We start from the raw sequence: 19,242 nt of genomic DNA, 5'->3' as shown, positions 1-19,242 counted from the left end.
CAGAGAAGTAGATGTCAAACAAGAGTGGTCCCAGGACTGAACCCTGAGGTACTCCACTTGTCTGGAGCTGGATTTGGAGTCAGCTACTTTTACAGTCTGGGTTCTGTCAGTAAGCCAGTTGGCAACCCATCGAGTGACGTAGGGATTTATGCCCAGCTTAATAAGTTTATCTATGATTCCAGAGTGGGGGATGGTGTTGAAGGCCTTGGTGAGGTCCAGATAGGCTGTGTGGACCGCCTTACCCTCGTCCACAGCTCTGGAGACTGATTCGAAGAAGTCAATCAGGTTCAGGAGACAAGATCGGCCCTTCACAAACCCAAACTGGGTGGGGTCCAGTGTTTGATGGTTTCCAATGTCTTTGTTTATAAGTTCCATGGTAATGCGTTCCATGCCCTTGCAGATCAGGCTCGTCAGACTGATGGGACGGTAGTTCCTGGGATCCAAGGTGGATCCCCCCTTGTGAAGTGGGATAACTATAGCTGTGCACCACTCAGTGGGCACGAAGCCTGAGGTGAGGCTATGATTAAACATGACACTTGGGTGAGGTGCCAGTTAATTTTGTAGTTCATGTAGTACACAGCCTGGGATGTCATCTGGTCCCATGAATGCTGTATTCTTAGCTTTGGAGAGTGAGGTTTCTACCTGTGTGGCCATGATTACCGGAATTTGGCAATCTTTTGGTATTGAGATGGGCCTTTTAGGGGGTGAGAGGGGAGCGAAGTTGGCACTAAATCGATCTTCCAGGATATTGGCAATATACTTGGGATCAGTATATTTAATGCCATTCTGTTGAAGCTCAGAACAGATCTGAGCGTTGCCATTTAGATTCTTGACATAACTATAGAATGCCTTATGGTTGTCTTTGGAATCTTTGGCAATTTTATTTTCATAACTAGCTTTTGAGGATTTTATGAAGGATCTCAATTTCTTACTGAGGCTGTTGAGGGAGTTTTTTTGCATCCTGGGATTTTCCTCTTTTCTGCAACAGCTTCTTCCTTCTGTTGTATAGTTTGTTTATAGCGGGACCACCAGATTGGCTTCCTTTTTTTGGAGGAGAGCATCTTGGTTCTATTTGGGATGGCATGATTCATGCACAAGTGGATGTGCTCGTACAGTGCCTTAGTGTAGGATTCTGCAGTCGAACTTTCAGATCCCGTCTGCATGGGTGTCATGAAGTTTGTCACTTCTAACTTCAGTAGCATGAAGTTGGCTTTGGAGAAGTTTTTTTAAGGAGGTTTCCTTACTGGGTGGGTGGGGGTGGGATGTGGATGTCAAAGGTGATTTGCTTATGGTCAGACCTGACCATTGAGGGGGTGACCACTGGTGTGGAGCATCTATCTCCCATGTTGTTAATGACCTGGTCTGGGATATTGGAGCCCCTGGTGGGACAATGGATTAGTTGATCCAGGGCGTTGGAATTTATGAATTCCAAGAACCGTTGGGAAAAGGAGTTGGTACCTGAGTAGTTTTCCCAGTTAATGGCAGGGTAATTGAAATCACCCAGTATTATGGTGTTTGGTTGTATCTTAATATTTTCCAGTATATTTAGAAAGGTGTAGTGAGAATCTTGGGGCATGGTGGGGGATCTGTAGCAAGCTACAGTTTGGACTTCAGTCTTACCTAGTGTTAGTTGCACTGGAGAATTTCAGATGCATTGTGTTGGGCAACTAGCCTGGAGGTGTGAATATCCTTGGTGAATATGGACACTCCTCCACCTTTAGTGTTTCTGTCTTGATTTTGTGGCCGAAATGTGTGGTATGAGTTGTAGCGTGGTATTGCAGGGGTGCTTTCTGGAGCCTTGAACCAGGTCTCAGTAACTGCACAGATATTGATGTTCTCCATTTTTAGGAGTGCCTCGAGAGAGTGCATTTTGAGGTTTAGACTTCTAGCATTGAGTAGCATTACCTTCAGATTTTGCATGCTTGTATATGTTATGCTGGTGGTATTGTCCTTTGAACGTTGCCTAAAAAAGGCACTATAGGGGTGGCAAAAGCCTTAGACAGTAACCTGAAGCCCAGGGGTGACAGGTGCAGACCATCTCTGGCAAAGCATCATGGTTTGTCGATCATGTCTTCTCAGGCAGACAGATACTGGATCCCCTTTGAATGACGCCAGAAGCTTAGCCAATTGTTGAAGTCAATAATTTTGTCCTTATACTGTGGTATAATTCTGGGCGAAGGCAGAATGCTACTCAGGGTTAGGGTTATACCTACCTGGGCCACATGATCCGAGAGCTCTTCCATGTATCTTTTCATATAGTCCAGGGAGGTACGTCTCAAGTCATTCACTCCAGCATGGACAATGACAGAGTCGTATTTGTACTTGTTGTGGAGTGACTTGAGTGCATGCGTTATGTGGCGGATCCTGGCACCCGACAGGCAGCTGACTGTAATTTTCTCCTTGTTCAGCCTGGTGAGTGGGACATCAGTGTGCCACCTGTGACTAAAGTGTTGGGTACGTTGTCTTGCCTTAGGGGCTGTTGTTGGGTGGCACGCTGGTGTTATGAGCTATGTGTCACTTTGGTCTTTGGTTGTGACTGATGTTTGTTTGCGTTTCAGTTTCGGAGGTCCTTGTTGCTTGGGCAGGTTAATGTTAAGGGTCTCCGCATATGTGTGTTTAGTGTTGCTACGTGTGGGTGTTGATGATGTGGGTTTTGAAGGGCTAGGAGTTGCTTGAGGTGTAGTGCAGGTGTTAACTTCTCCTCTTGACTGTCTAGCACAATCTTGGCTGGAGAGAGCTTTGCTTCCAGTACAAAGCTTCAGTTTTCTCAGTTTTTGTATTATCTTTAGTCACTTCCCACATATTCTTAGCTGCCACACCAGAGTTATTTCTAATCCGTATTCCTAAATACTTCATTTTATCATGTCCCCATAAATATGGATGTTGCTGAAGCAATTTCTGTGTGGGTGCATAATTTACTGCTGTTACCTTCTTTTAGCTTTATTAATTTTGTATCCCAAAAAGATTTAAAACTATCTCAGAATGTTCCACAACACTGTAATAAGTCTTTCTGGTTTTGTCAGGTATAAGATAGTATCATCTGCAAATAGAGCCAGTTTTTCTTTACTAACATACCAATTATATCCTTGAATTTCTGAGTCTCTTATTTGACTATCATACCAATTATTTCCTTGCATTTCTGAGTCTCTCATTTTCTTTGCCACAGGTTCTTAATATAATGCTAATAACAAAAGGGAAAGATGACTCCCTTGCCTGGTTCCTCTGCTGAAGCAGAAATTATCAGGTAGGACCCACCCACTCTAATTTTGCCTCCGATCCCTCATACATCCTCCTAATCATCCTTATAATTTCTTAAGGAAATGCAAATGCTTCTATTACCCTGGTCATAAAGTGCCAGCTTACACTGTCAAATGCCTTCTCTGCATCAAGACCCACCAATTACAATGGCATTTTTTTTTTTTTGCATTTTGCTTGCTCTGGATCATCATTGTTCTCTTAATGTTGTCAAATGATTGCATCCCCTTCACTAAACCACATTGATCCATATCTATCAATTTTGACATTACTTTTGTCATTCTTTTAGCCCTTATAGACTTGAACACTTTATAATCATGGTTTAGTTTTGAAATGGATCTGCATGAAGCTTGGTTTGGTGGATTTTTACCCTCTTTAGGTATATCTACCACTACTTTCTTCCAGGATGTTGGTACTTCTCCTCCTCTTAAAATATTGTTAAACAAAACTTTCCAGATCTTTGAGTTTTTTTCCCCTCCTAGCTTCCAAACCTCTACAGGAATGCCATCTATTTCTGGGGACTTTCCTATAGATTAGTTATATATCACAATTTTTTATCTCATCTCCTCCTGTCCTAACTGTTAGTAATTGAGCCTGATCTACCTCTAATCTTGGCAATATTTAATTGTTCCATAAACATTTCCATTTGTATCTTTTCTCGATTTCTACATTTCCCTGCTTTGTACAACTTTCATAGAATTTCCAAAATATTTTAATACCATACTTGTACAGGATCTTATAACCTTTCTTGCTATAGGCTTCCTAAGCTTAGTGACAGCCCTTTCTACTTTCTGTTGCCCAAGTCACTGTGCTAAACATTTTTGTGCTGTAGTGCTATTATCAAAAGCAGTTGCTTTACAGCAGTCTTTCTAAACTTATATATGATTGAGGTAATACCTTATTTTCTGCTTAGCATTCTGCAGTTGATCCTTTTTAGTTCTGTGAGATTCCCTGTATTCTGCAATACTTTAACATTTATTAGTCTCTCCAAGTAATTCTTGTTAATTTTAACCATAGCTCCCCTTTCCTTTGTTTCCACCATATTTTAAACTCAGTGTTATTTTTATCCCACTCCCTTGCTCTATTTTCAGAAGAATTTTGTACCCTGTCAAATAGTCTCCACTACTCATTCCTTAAATTCCTCTGATTTCAACAGAGAGGTAGGAAAGCACCAGTGTCTCATTTTTATTTCATTACCCTGTGCATGATCTGAAATAGTTATTGGGTACATATTGAGACAGACCGTCAATTAAATGTACATGTTCCTGTGAAATGTAAATTCTGTCTAACCTAGCCCCCCCAGTTTTTTATATCTTGGGGAATAATACGAAAATTTTCTTTGCACTCCTATTACTGAATTCACATCTTCCATGGCAAATATTTTCATAAATTTCTTCAAAACTCTGCCCTTCTTTGTTATACTTTCCATTCTGGGCCCCCCAGACACATCTTCACTGCTGCAAATCAAATTCCATTCCCTACCTGTTAGTAATATTCCTTGCTGAAAACTGATTATTTCTCCCAGAATTTTCTTAAGCTTCATTATAGCAGTTTTAAGTGAATTTAAATACATGCCAGTGTAATCCTCCTCCCTTGCTAGGAGCCAGTAAAAATCTGTCCTTTATTTTTTTATATCCTCTCATCACTATTAGAGCTCCTCTTGCAATTAATATAAGTACTCATCTTTTCCTGTATCTCAGTATTCCACTGAATAACCATCCTGAAAACCTTTCTTTTTCAAATTCACATGTTCAGTTCTTTCCAAGCGTCTCTTATAACATAACTACTCTTTATTTTTTGTATTTATCTGTAAAACCATTAACATTTAAAGATATTACAGAAAGCATTATTGTATTAAAAAGTTATTCTCACCTTTTATGTATAACACCTTTTCTGTTAAATGTCTAGTTTCAGCTTTTGTGTTACCTGCATACACTGTTTGGCAGAATGAACTTTTACACAGTTGTTTCTTGTCGTATCCATTTGAGAATGTCAGATCTTTCAATAAAACAAAGTTTGTAAGCCCTCAAACAAAAAACAAACAATCCCCGATGCCCCCTAAAACCTAGTTAGTTAATACTAACACACAAAACTATTTACATCTTCAAATATTGAAGTTTTACCCTCCTAATAGGAATAGCTATCCCAAACTGACAGCTGCACTGATGGACTTGAGTTAACCTAAAAGAAAGGTTGTCCATGCTAAAAAGCAAGGTGCAGCATGCTTCTACTAAGTGCTGACTGGTTTTGTCTTCTGTTTTTAGTCTCCCAGCTGGGAAATCCCCTGAAAACTTTCAGAGAACGTTTATCTGGTAGCCAGTTTCCCTTTTCTTTTTTTTCTTCCTATAGCCTTTCACTCTCCACCAGACTATAACCAATTTCTGTTTCAGATTGTCTCCATGGAGACATGAGAACCAGTCAGTGGCTCTTTATTAGATTGTTACCATGGAGACATAAGGAACAGACACAGAATTGCTACTAAGCATGTATTCATTTACTAGAAAAAGGCCTCATTCAATATTATTTTTCATTTTACTTGGTTTCTATTAAAACTTGTCACTAAATCTAAGGTCCTTAATCCAGTCACCCCCCCCCATAGATTAATGAGAAAAAGCATGTTAATTTTTCTTTTGTCATCCTGTTCTAACCAGGATTGTTTTACATTGCATTGCCTACATTTCTTAAAACTGAATAAGATAGAGAGAAAACGGGAGAAAGAAAAGATAAAAAAAGAACAGCAATACCTGTTTACAATCTCCATTACACTTAAACATAACTGAGAAAACTTTACTTTATAGCATGCAAAAAAGCCGTACAACACAAAAATAGTATTAAAGATTTTTTCTTTACTTACAGTTAACTTTCTCCCCCCCACAACAGTTTTCTGAGCATTAATGACATGAAGTAGGGCATGTGCTGTAGAGTTCCGCACAAGTCCAACAAATTCTGAAAAAAGTCCAATATTTCCAGATTTGTCATATTTCACTAATATAATTATTGCAATGTAATGCCACATTGTTACCGTTTTGTTTTTTTTTGTTACCATTCATCTCCATCCCCCAAATCTTGTCTTTGCTTCATTTCCAACATACTCTCGATTCAGTCAACTTAAGGTTTCACATGTGTAATCTCTCTGTGGTCTTTATTACCAGAAGAACAAGAAGCAAAATCTCTTTCTGTGTCACAGCTCACTTTTTGTTGGACAGACTTTTGTATTTCCTCCTTAGCATGTACTTCATCAAAAATGATTTTGTCCCTCCAGGGAAGAATACCTTGAAGACAGCTCGATACAGCAATTTGAATCTCACACCTGTGTCTTGACATTCCCTGAATAGTAGAATAAATTTACTCCTTTTCTGCGTGGTGTATAATGAGTAGTCTTTGTCCAGAAACACACTGCTGTCTTTCCCTCTTTTAGTGATTTGTCCTTCTGCCACAGTTTTGTCAGAATCAACTCCTCCTGCTGGTAGGATGGCATGTTTACTATTAAAGGTTTACATTGCTTTCTCATAGCCAGGTTTGGAGCATACAAATGATGTGCCCTTTCAACTAACATCTCCTGCTGTGGAATACCATTCCAGTTGTTTATTTTTGCTTTCATAAAATTAATGTAGTCTGTTCCTTCCAGCTTCTCTGGTATAGCTGAAAATGTCAGGTTTTCCCAACTTGCTCTGCCCCCTAAGTCTGTTTATTTTTTGAATCATCTCTTTCTGAGCAGTCTCATATTCAGCCAGACTTTTCTTCATCTCAACCTCTAGTTTTTGCAGCTTTATCACCTCATTCGAATGTGTTTAAAGCTTCTTCCATTTTTCCAGGCTTTTGTTTGTGTAGATATACTCCATCAGTGTTCTGTTTATTTTAACTAGGTCTGTATGCATTTGTCTTGTATCTTCCTTTAGGTTACTGGAAGTCATGCCTGGAGGGTGCCATTGAGTTTTGCTGATCAGCTGCAGAATATTCCCCAGTCAGTGTTTCTTCTTCACTTTTTGTAGCTGATTTTTTTCCATGTCTCTGTATTTTTTTTCCTGGCATCCAGGCAGTACATTTAGTAGCCAGTTAATGAGATTTACCCATAAACACAAGTCTACTGGTCTTGTCTGTTAATGTTTGTTTTTTTTTAGACTAGGAGAGCAAGAATTAAACAGTTACATTTACAATGTGAAGCCATCTTGGAAGTCACCCTGAAGTTAAACTGTTGATAAGTGTGCAGCCTTCTTAGAAGTCTTCCCTCTGGGCTCAGAATTATGAATTTTTGACATATTTTCATCTGTACAGGCATGGCTGCCTCATACATGGTAAAGAGTGTGTTGCTAAATTTAAAGTTTAAATCTGTTTAGACATATTTTGAAAACCATCATCATAAGCCTGTTTTTCACCTTATTTTTCAGATGCTCTACTGCCAAAGCCTGGTGAGTACATGGTTTAGAGAGAGATATTCTTTTACTGTTATGTAAACTGCCCCATATTTTAATTAAAAAAAAAGTTGTATAAAATGTAGGACTTTGCTTCTTCACACTTTTTATAAATGACATAGCAAGTCGGTATGAAATGTCGAAATTAATGCAGTACATAGATGGATGCAGTGATCCTCCCTGCTTAAACTATTTTACCCTCGAATTTACTACGTGCTCCAACACAGATTCAGCTCTTTCTAACCATGGCTTTCAGATAAAGGACTGCATCTTAATGCTGAAAAGACAAGGAGAGATGAACCATTTCCCTACTTTATTTGAAGTGAAACCCTTTGCATCTCCTCTTTTAAAAGTTGTTCAGGAATTCAGGTAGAAGATGCCACTAAACTGCTAGGAATTATTACTAATCAGCTTAAGTTTGGCTCTATTTAAAATCAGTCTTGATCAAAGCCAAGAGAAAAATAGTATGTTTTTATAGGGTCAAAACATTTATCCACAGCACAAGACAATGTAGTCGTCATGCAAATATGCACCACTGCCTTTCACCTGAATAGCTTGAGTTTGTGAAATGTGTACAGCTAAATTTTGTCCCTGTACCCATGTGTTCCGCATTGGCCAGCGCACATACCTTGAATGAATTTCACTGAATGCTGTGATGTTATGGTTGCTGCATACATATCCTCAAATCTATAAACTGGTATTGATAGGCATATTAAGCTGGGTCCTTATCATATAAACAAACCTTCAGCTCTGCAAACATCCAAGATTGGAAAATTTACTCTCTTCCCCACCGTAGTGCCATCTCAGAGTTGGTATATATAGTTTGGGAGGGGTTGACGTACTGCAGTTTGGCTGTCAGTGTTGACCAACTTATGGCATTCCCTGTTTTAGAAATCAGTGAAGTGCATGTTCACTATTTTCTGTTGGATGAATGGAAGTTCCCAGAGTTGAACGTTCAATTGTCTATATCAATAGACCCTTTAATCTAACTATGTAGGCATGCTATGACATAATCTTCCCTTTAGTCTGAGGTCCATGTCAAACAAACTGTAATTTGAGATTGTATTAAAGGAGTACGTCACAAGACAATGGAAATATGGCTATGTATTTAAGGATGCATTAAAGTAACATTTCACCAGACAATGGAAACATTACTTTGGTGTAAAATAAAACTTTAATAATATTGTTTCCACTTGGACCCAACTCCATGTCACAGAGGGATAAAGCCCTGACCATGTTGCAGGTCACCCAAGTTTGACTAGCTGCTTGGGTGCCTGTAGAAGCTGTTTGGGGAGAATTTGAGGGAGTTTTAACTGCTGGATCGCCCACCTTGGGAGGAGAGAAATGGCTTTGGCTCATCACAAGGTGTTCACCCAGTGGAGTTCTGAGATAGGTTCATTTGTACTTGCACTAAGTAGCTAAGGGGAAACTAGCATATGGAGGTATTCCTCTCCTCAGGGGATAGCAGTTGCAGGGTCAGAAGAGCCTGGAAGGGGGGGGGGGTGCTCTCACAGTAAGAGGGTAGGCTATCTCCAGGATCGGAATGGTAGCCCACTCCCTGCCACATGATTCTTGCTGGGGTTCTTTGGAAGGAATGAGCAAGCCATAGGGCTGTCACCTAACCTGGGATTACTAGCCCCCATTCTGCTGGAACAAATGGGTTAACTGAGCAAAAGCAGAGGAGCCACTGGACGAGGTCCTGGAGGAGTATAAAAAAATTGAATAATACTGTTTCTTTGTGCAGTTTATTTAATTCTGTCCAAGTTTTCTTCTTTATGTGACTGTAAGCCAAATGTGTATTAATACTAAGTAGACACTATGTCATGAAGAATGAGATGTTTGAATCAAAATTGCTGGGAGAAATATTAACAAGTTCAGATACATAGATTATTTCATACTGATGGAGGTAGTGCAGTGTTTAGGATTGTTACCTCACAGCAAGAGGTTCTCTGGATTGATTCTCAGCTGGGGTGCCTTCTGTGCGGAGTCTGCATGTCCTCCTTGTGGTTGCATGGGTTTCCTCCGGTTTCCTCCTTCATTCCAAAGATCTGCAGTAGGTGGATTGTATACTCTAAATTGTCCATAAGTACGAGTGTCTGTGTGAGTGAGTGGTACCGATGAACTACTGCAACAGGGCTAGCCACCTGGCGGTGTAAACCTTGGCTCAAGATAATTGTCACTGTTGAAAGTGACACCCCAACCCCATGTGTAAAATGGCAGAAAGGGTTGATAATGGATGGAGGCTAAAACTGAAGAGTTAAATAGCCTCTTGGTGAAGGTGAAAGTAGAAAGTGGAAAAGGTGGCTTACTACTCAACATCATACAAACTAAAATTATGCTGTATAGCTCTCAATTCAGATGGGGAAGTGTAGACGGTGACAGATTTTACTTTCCTGGGCTCAAACAACTCTGCACATTGTGACTACAGCCATGAAATTAAAATAAGCTTTTTTTTTTTTTTTTTTTTTTAAAGAAAACTATGTCAAATTTGGATGCAACTTTTTATTTATCAACAAACGCCCATAGTTAAAACTGCGACGAGACATACGTCAAGCCCAGTATACTCCCTCCCACCTTGCCCTACTGTGGGCAGCAAAAGCAGAAAAAGCTGAAGGGCATCATTTACCAGTCTGCCAGCCCAGCTGTTGTAAATGGAAAAAAAAGGTAGTGACAAAGGAAAAAGCTCTTTTGTGCAATCTAGCCCACCCTCAGACATTTGCTATACTACAACATAACATTCACACAAGACAAGTGTTTCATACCTACAGGCCTCTTCTGCAGTACTGTGAAGCATCCCAACTTAAAACTACTTTCATCAAGCCCTTTCACTTAAAACCTACTAGGAGATGCAAGGCAGACAAAACGATTAGCCTCCAGTTAAAGTATGTCTTTGCTCTGCTTCTTCCCATCATATTTGTGTGTGAACTATTCCACTCCTTTGGTAGGACAGGAAAAAAAATCTAGTGCCAACCAGCTACTTCAACACCATCCCATTCATATACTCAAAAGATTGTAACCCCCCCCCCCCAACACACACACACACACACACACACACACACACACACACACACACACACACACACACACACACACACACACACACACACACACACACACCTCTCTCCCCTAGGAGTTGAGCCCTGCTCAACAGAAAGGAGAACTGTAATGGAAAAAAAGGAAAATGGAGGTGAGATAGAGAGCATCAAGAACCATGTATTTTCTTAACTGTAGAAATATCAAGGTTCTGGATTTCACCAGATTGGTGGGATTTAAAACTGTTCTATTATTTTTAGTTAGAATGGAACTGTTTTTTTCACACACACATTGCTTTCCATCAAAAGCTGCATTGTCTTGTATGTTGTTTTAGATCTCTGTGTGTTATAGCAGCTTGATTTAGGATTTTGAGATTGTACTACTTTCCTTGGAGTACTGAAACAAGCTGCAACTGCTTTTTTTCTTTTGATGGGACTGTTGTTTGGATTTAGGAAATCTCTAATTTGCAAAGAAAACTGAATCAGCACCTTCATTGTGGAATGAGGACAATTTCTGAATGGGCTACAGAGGAAGGAAAAATATAGTCTGCATTCTCAGAGAGATTAAATTAAGGCTCTCATAATCTGCCTCTGTGTCAGTCTGCAGCCACTGGATATGTTTACTAACATCATGAAGAAGCTAGTAAGGTTAGAAAACAATTTTCTTAAACATTCATATTGTTAAAAAAGAAAAGAATTACTGCAGGCTATGTACACGGATGCATTGAAAAAATGCAGACATTGTTTGGACTCTCGGAGGGATTGCCAGTGGGAGTGGATGCTCATCAGAGTTCATCTTTGAGACCACTGCGGTTCATAATATTGATGAGCTACATTAGCAAACAGGTCGGGGGGGGGGGATAGATTAATAAAGCTGTTGTATTCAGATAATGTGGTATGAAAGGAAGACTTGGAAGAGAAACTTAAGCAAATGATAGGGGAATGGAATACAAAACTGAAGGCACATGGAATGAAACGGAGTACAGGTAAGACCGATGTCGTGGCAGCAGATGGTGAATCAGAAGAAGCTGAAAACTGAGGTATAAGGGAAAGTATTAGAACAGGTTAACAACGTATCTGAGAGGGGTGGTTGAGGAGAAATGAAGTCTGAATGAGGAGGTTAAAGCTAGACTCAGAGAGGCTGCATCCAGTTGGCACAGTGTCAGGGGTCATGAATGACAGAAGAATGCCAAAGACCCTGAAAACCAAGGTTGACAAAACGTTGATGCTACCTGTGTGGTACAGAAACCTGGACAGTAAAAGTGGAGCAGTTGAGGAATTTTGAGGTGTTGGAGATGAAGTGCTCGAGATGGGTGATAGGATGCCTACTGTGAGATAACTGAAGGAATGATAGCATTTGAGCAAAAGCCAGAGTAGCTCTACTTGTAGAGAATGTCAAAGAGAACAGACTACAGTGGTTCGGACACGTGCAGGAAAGCATAAGATAATTTGGTGAAGAAGATTTGGAAGAGATAGGAAGAAGACAATGGAAAGGAGGGCATCCAGCAAAGAGATGGATGGATTGTATGAGAAAAGACCTGGGACAGTCAGGCAAGACTCATAAAGAAGGTAAGAAAGTGGCATAGAATGGAGAAAGGTAGTGGCAGTTGATGCAACACCTGACCCCATACAGAAAATGGGAAAAGGGGAGATGAGGAGGAGGATGCAAGAAGCCAGATATCTAGCTATCTCTTTCATGTTAGAACAGTCAGCATATGCTCCCCTCCTCTGTCGGCATCAGACCCTTGATGCCCACCACTCGAGTCACCACAGATTTTGCAAGTGTTAAATGCTAGGAATGAGTGGGGTAACCATTTAAATGCTGACCCAGAAGATTTGTATATTACAAAACTGATGGTAATATCACTGAAAATAAATGCCTAACAGTTGTTTAGCCAAGGCTTTTTTCCCAGGGGGTAAGCTTTCTTCCATCCATCATGTTAAAGGTTGTGCCCCCCACCCCCTATAATTCTGAGTCATTGCAACATTAATGTTGAAGAATGCTTAGATTTACACAGAAACAGAGTATTTTCTTTTATTCCAAGGTTGTAGGATCTCAGAGTATTTTAGTAGAGGAATGTTCCACTGTAGAAACATTTTTGCAATACTGTTTTAACGATATTTCATTCCTAGTGTTATTTCAGACAAAATGTTTTCAGGTGTTTATATTCTTTCAACATATAACTGGTCACCTGATCTTTCAAACATTTGTATTTTTAAATAGAATCACTTGCAACATATTGATGTTGAGTCTGTTAAGGTTGCAAAGAAGTTAAGTATGTTTAATCCTTTCTTTCCTGATATGGAATCCAAATATATAGACAGAGTATGTAAAACAGCATGCATCTTCTCATTCTTACTGCCATAGCTATTAACTACAAAGTCCTGTTGAAACAAATTGCCAAAAAGATATATTTTTTTTAATGTAGAGAGACCAGAGCATGATAGTATATTTAGTGTCCTAGGCTGTTAAAAGTTATCACCCGTATGGCAAAATGTGTGATGTAGAAGATGCCCTTTCTGAGGGCGACTTATACTGCAGTAAGAATTGTATGTCATTGCCTGGCTTATGACTCTCAAACCATTTTAGAAATGGTAAAATTCAAACTCGTGAATACTCTCTTAGATGCGATGTCACTGTATGAAGAAACAACATAATATAATAGCTGGAGAAGAAGGGTAAAACAGTAACCCAGGAGGACACGGGCATATTCTTACCTGTGGCCCGGTCCTTTTCCAGGTGCTGTCCCATTTACAAACAGTTGTTACTTAGCAGTGTCTAAAACAGCAGGGCATTCAGTAGAGGACATTCACAAAGGGATGAGAAATAGGAAGATTTGCCCTGTCTATAGGGCACTGGTTCAGCTCAAGTCCAGGCTTAGCCAGAAACATAATCTCTCGAATGGCAGGAGCTTGTACTCGTGATCTGACAAGTCAGTTAAAGCGGCAGAAGACTTGATCACCTAGATTTTAAATAATGGTTTATTCAAAGACCCATGTAGATAAATCATGGAAAGGATACTACTCCAAGATATTCCTGAATCCTAAAAAATGATAATGGAAAACAAGCCTAGATCCTACCTCATTAAAATACTTGGGCCTAAATTCAACTACCTCTTTTTTTGAGCTCAGAAGATAATCTCAGTATCTTTCTTCACTGGGGCAGACATTTGGAAATGTGTTCTGCTCACAGAACTTGAGTATGACTAACCTTTGTTTTCCACCTCCTTTAATAAAAAAATATCAACACTACAGAACTTATGTAATAAAATATGACACTTCATCAACAGTTCCCATGACCTTGAACATTATTCCCTTACCTTATCCAGGACAATCTGGATGGTAGTACAATCCAGATCCAACTAACTTCTTGGCTCCCGTCTCAAAATCCACCGAGGTACCCCTTTTTCACTTGCATTGAGACTTTGAAACTTATCAGTTTCATATCGAACTGACAACCTCAGAAGTAAGGGTTACAGGAGGCTCTTATTTGCAAACCTTATCTACTGTACTACATTACTGTGACTCTAGTTTCTCTATACTTGCCCCAAAACTATAGTAATCCCTTCCTCAGTATCTCACAGAGCATACTAACTACATTAAGCTCAGGCCTCAACTCAGACATCTGTTTGAGCAATACAAATGCAGATACCAAAATTCAGGGCATATCATGTAATATACATCACCCCATTTACACCACTACTCTATCAGTTACCACAATATGCCTGACTCAAATTCTTCTGCTTTAGGTTCTACCTCACAGGTAGCTGACCACTCTTTCAAGTGCAGGTGTGATGCTGCTGATGCCTTTTCCAGAGCTTCTGCCTTTGGGTCTGTCATGAGGCATTATTCTTGGCTTTGTCTGCAGTCATTACCTGAAGATATTAAGGCCAAGTTGCTGGATGCTCCTTTGGATAATAAGAATCTCTTTGGGACTGCTGCTGCTGATATGTTTAAGTCTCTTCAAGAAAAAGGTAAAGCTTTGTAGGACCTTAAACGTATTTGTGTGTCCTCTATCCCTAAGTTCCAAAGGAACTATCCTACTAAGTCTGCTGGTCAGGCCACTAAAGACAGGAAGACTGGTAGGTGAGTTCCTTCTGCAGAGTCTTCTCATGATTCTATGACTCTGAAGCCTTCTTTTTCTGACAAGCTTGCTTCTCTTTGACATTTTGCCCCCCCCCCCTCCAGCCTTCTGCCATGTTCCCTTGTCCATGCAGCTGTCCCTGAGTTTTCCAAACTAGCAACTCATCACCTCAGAGTCTTGGGTTCTGTCCATCATCAGTCAAGGTTATTTCATGGTGTGGAAGTCCTTTCCTCTTTTATCAAGGATTCCTCAACGTCCTCAAGAGCAGCATCCTCATTTTTCAGAGGTTCCTGGATCCATGGTGGACTAGGGAACTATTCAGCCTGTCCCTCCTTCCCATTTGGGAAAGGGAGTTTCCTCCAGAATGTTCCTGGAAAGGAGGGTGCTTGTATTACTATTCTGGATCTCTCCTTTCTCAACACATTTTCTCAAAGTTCTGTCTCTTCAGGTAATGAAACCCAGTTTCCTTTGTTGCTGCCCCAGGCTTTTCTGGTGTCCTTGAATCTGAAAGATGCTTACTTTCATATTCCTTTTTACCCTCTTTTTAGGAGGTTTCTGTGTTTCTTCCTCTCATTTCCATTCTCTGCTTTGCCCTTTGGCCTCTCCTCTACCCCAAGGGTATTCACAAAATGCCTAGCTCCTGTGATTGCCTTTTGTAGGCTCCAAGGCATTCAGATTTTTTCCTTATTTAGATGACCTGTTAATTCATCACCTTCTGCAATTTGCCTGTTACAGGAGTTCAACATATCTCTCCTTCAAAGGCTGGGGTTCACTGTCAACTTCCAAAAGTCTGTCCTACCTCCCTCTCATGATTATGTGTAGCTGGGTTGCAGGATTCAGACAGTGTCATTGTTGGCTGCTCTTCCACCGCCAAAGGTTTTGTCCTTGACTGCTTGCTTTCAGTCTCTTCTTCCTATGTCTCCCATTCCAGCCAGAGAATTTCTTTAGACCGTAAGATTCATGGCTTCTTCTAGTCCAATGCTCCTTCTTGCCAGACTGCATATGAGGATGCTTCAGCAGTACCTCAAGTCAGTTTGACTTCTGTATTGCTGCTCTCTGGATTTCAGAGTGCCCCTCCTTCCTTGTTTTAAGTGGGAATTCAAATGGTGGATTCAGCAACTTATCCTCAACCCCGGCCTGTCCTTTCAGCTTTGGGTTCCTTCTCATGAATTGTTTATCAGTGCCTCAGACATGTGGTGGGGGACTTCTGTGGTCTCCAGAAAGTTCAGGGTCTCTGGCTTCCCCATCAGACAACACCACAGTGATATGGTATGTGAACAGTCTTACCTTCTTTGCAGGCTGGCTCTTCAGGCCTGGGATCTGGCTGTTATCAGCTAACTCTTCAGTCTGTGTATATTCCTTCAGAGCACAATATAGCAATGAAGGTAATGATGAGATCAAGAAGGATTAAAGGTCCACAATGATAGATATTTAATAAAAACACAGAAAAAAATCAAGTGGACCACCACACCACAAACAACTTTAATAAAAAATAATAAAATCACAAAGTATCAAGAAGTATTAGGTAACGGACAAGCACTTTCGGCTATTACCCTTCAAGTCCATCCAGTCAACTTACATATGTAAAAAATATATATCCATAATCAACAAATCAAGGATAAGGTCTCCTCACTTTTAAAATTGGCTTAATAGGAAGCACACAATTCAAACCAGGTGGTTTGTCCGCCATAAATTCCGCTATCCATTAGATTCAAATCCGTTAGTCCTATTTATTATATCTCTGCCTCTAGCATTAACAGAGATCACTTGCAAAACAATAAACGAGAAGTTGTGGTTATTATGCAAAATAATATGTTGTGCTAAAGAATTATACTTGGCTCCTAATCTAATGTCCCTCATGTGTTTCAGGATCCTGCTAGAGCTTCCTTTGCTAAGCATTCTAAACTGGATATCGTTTCTAGGGCCAGAGCAGGTTTTGCTAGGGCCGTCCTCCATGGGTTTGTTGATGGCTCTTCTCAGCCTTCCACTTCTCTCTATATTTCTTGAGCGTTTGTATTCTCCTTAAGGTGAAGAATACTGCAGCAGTGATGTAGAAGGCACAGTACAATTTTGTAAAGTCTTACCATAACAGTAGATCCTTCTCATCACTGTTACCATATATGGTCCCTCCCTCAATCCCCCTTTTTTTCTGGGGGTGGCTTTGATTTGGTTACACTCCTTGTCAAGGGTCCCCCTTTTTCATCTGCAGTTTCTTCTTGATGTGCTTAGCCTCTTTGTGTCCTATGGAGTCTCTTATCTTCACTTCTGGGGCAATTCAGTTCTGGTTAACTGTGTCCTTACATCATCTTTATGCCCTACATTCTGTATGGGAAGCATACATGTGATATACTGTGCATACAAGATGTAAAAGGCTTTGGTGGTTGAGATATCCTTGGCACAAGATCCTTAAGGTGAAGAGAACTTCAGCAGTGAAGAGAAGATACATCTACTGTTTATGGTAATATTTTACACAACTGTACTTTCTTCCTGAACTACGAGTCTGTTCAGTGCCCTGATTTATTTGTTGAGGTACAAACCAAAGGAGAGGCAAGCTTTTCACATCCTGGATGTGTACTGCCCATCTCAGCTTTTACCTATAACAGGTACGAGTTTAGAGGACCGGGCAGCTGTTGTTTTCATTTGCTGTGGGGATGGAAGGGCTGTCTGTTACCAAACGGTCCCATTCCAGGAGAACTAACAGTTAAACATTGTCTTATGCAATCAGGTTTCTCTGTGTTCATTGTACTGCAGTTAGAGGTCTCTTCACTAGTGATGTAACTGCTTTAAGAGTGTCTCTGTTGCATACACCTTGAGAGAGACCATTTAGTCTTCGGTGCACACCTTCATCAAACATTATTAATCTGGCGGTAATTTCAAAAGTCAGGATTTCTTTGTAGCATCTGTGTTTCAGGATGACTGCTTGTAAACTTTGTTCTTGGGCTTTCATCTGCTTTCTGTCATTCTGTGGATTTACTGCTTGAGATTCATTCTAGTTAGACTTTTTGATGTTGGTTGAATATCTAAGAAGTACATTCTTACCATGTCCATTGATCTTTCAGGAGGCTGTCATTGGTTGGCCACAAAAGCTCTCACCCTGTTCCACTTCATATAGGCAACCCCCCCCCCCATTCATCTTTAGTTGTTGGAACCCATTGTAAGTTAGTAAAGTGTATGTGTTACCTGTTAGTGTAGATGTCAGATCTCCATTCTTATATATTGATATCTCACACGTGTTTAACACTGGTAGAAGTGATGAAAATTAATTTTATCCCTTCTGCCAGTATTAAGTCTGTGCAACTTTGTGCACAGTGGGGATCAGGGAAATTGCCCTTTCCCAATTTTGGGAGATGGTACATATAATTAGAAGGGAATGTGGGGGTGCAGATGGGCTTGCCCCCCTGTAGAAAAAATAACTGCTTTGTTTTTTCACTGTTTTGGCTGTCGATCTTTTGGGATCAATTCTTAGCCATTCAAGATTTGTATACTTGATGTTTAGAAGTACTTCCGTTAGAACTTGTCTGTTGCTTCCCTCATATTTGGCCTAGTGAGCAAGTTCATTTTGAGAGTCGTGGTTATTATGCATTTTTGTTACATTTTTTTTTATTATTTTCCTTTGCAGATCCCATAATCCGCAAAATTAGAAGACCGAGTAGAGGTAAGTCATTAGATGGCACTTGAAAATGGTATACAATTGCTTAAGTTTATCTCTGTGAATTGTTTGTTCCGTACGTTCTGAGCTTGTTCATCAGAATCATTCTAAAAGTGGGACATATCAGCAAATCTGTTTACTAGGAAACTGTCCTGTTCTGACAGAAAATAGCACATTGTCATTACTGTCATATTTGCACTGACATTGTAGAAACATGGAGTCTTTAAAAGCTAAAGCACATTCATTGCTGCCATTAAATGTAAACTTTTTTCCTGAAATTTCTGATTATTCTAATGCAGAACCTGTAGGGTTTCATAACCTGAGCTTGAATGAAGGAGTAAATGGGGGTGATATTATAAAATTACTTGAATGCAGAATATAACATATGTGAAGAAAATATCTGTTTGACCTTAAAGAATTAGTTATGGCTCAGTATCCTATTGTGAAATATAGTGAACACATCAAGATAGCCTGAAATTATTATATCTGATTTTGTCCCTTTCATTCTTCCTCACGGTTGGGTTACAGATCTGACCTTTGTATCTGAATTGGCCGGATTTTTACAGACTAGGATCCAAGTCTCAAGCTCCTCCCACTTCACATAATGCTCTGTCCTCTGCCTAACTATCCCAGATCATGTTTGCTGCCAGCAGTGACAAATGTGGATTCTAGAGTCTCAGCCGTTTCTTGGATAGCAATAGGAATCCTTCCATAGTTCTTTGTATACTTCGATCTTCGTAACAGATAAGTGTTTTTGTATTAGTTTCCTTCCCTTCCTTAGCAGTACAAGGTTAGAATTTTCTTCTTTTC

The 19,242-nt window shown here is 40.0% G+C and overlaps 1 protein-coding gene across 43 annotated transcripts in view; it reads left to right on the top strand.

Moving 5' to 3' along the window:
- Positions 1–19,242, top strand: part of LOC122809254 (titin-like) — a 3,339,665-nt gene that overhangs the window by 1,647,688 nt on the left and 1,672,735 nt on the right. For all 43 annotated transcript variants that reach the window (XM_044080625.1, XM_044080596.1, XM_044080621.1 and 40 more), the window contains 2 exons: positions 7,644–7,664; positions 18,403–18,438. In XM_044080625.1, the coding sequence (XP_043936560.1) occupies positions 7,644–7,664; positions 18,403–18,438 (57 nt within the window). The remainder of the gene's footprint in view (positions 1–7,643; positions 7,665–18,402; positions 18,439–19,242) is intronic.

Source organism: Protopterus annectens, chromosome 8.part0, assembly GCF_019279795.1.
Source record: "Protopterus annectens isolate FY-2018-M chromosome 8.part0, PAN1.0, whole genome shotgun sequence".
NCBI lineage: Eukaryota > Metazoa > Chordata > Ceratodontiformes > Protopteridae > Protopterus > Protopterus annectens.
The sequence above is the reverse complement of the archived record's forward strand: the minus strand, read 5'-3'. Positions and strand labels throughout refer to the sequence as shown.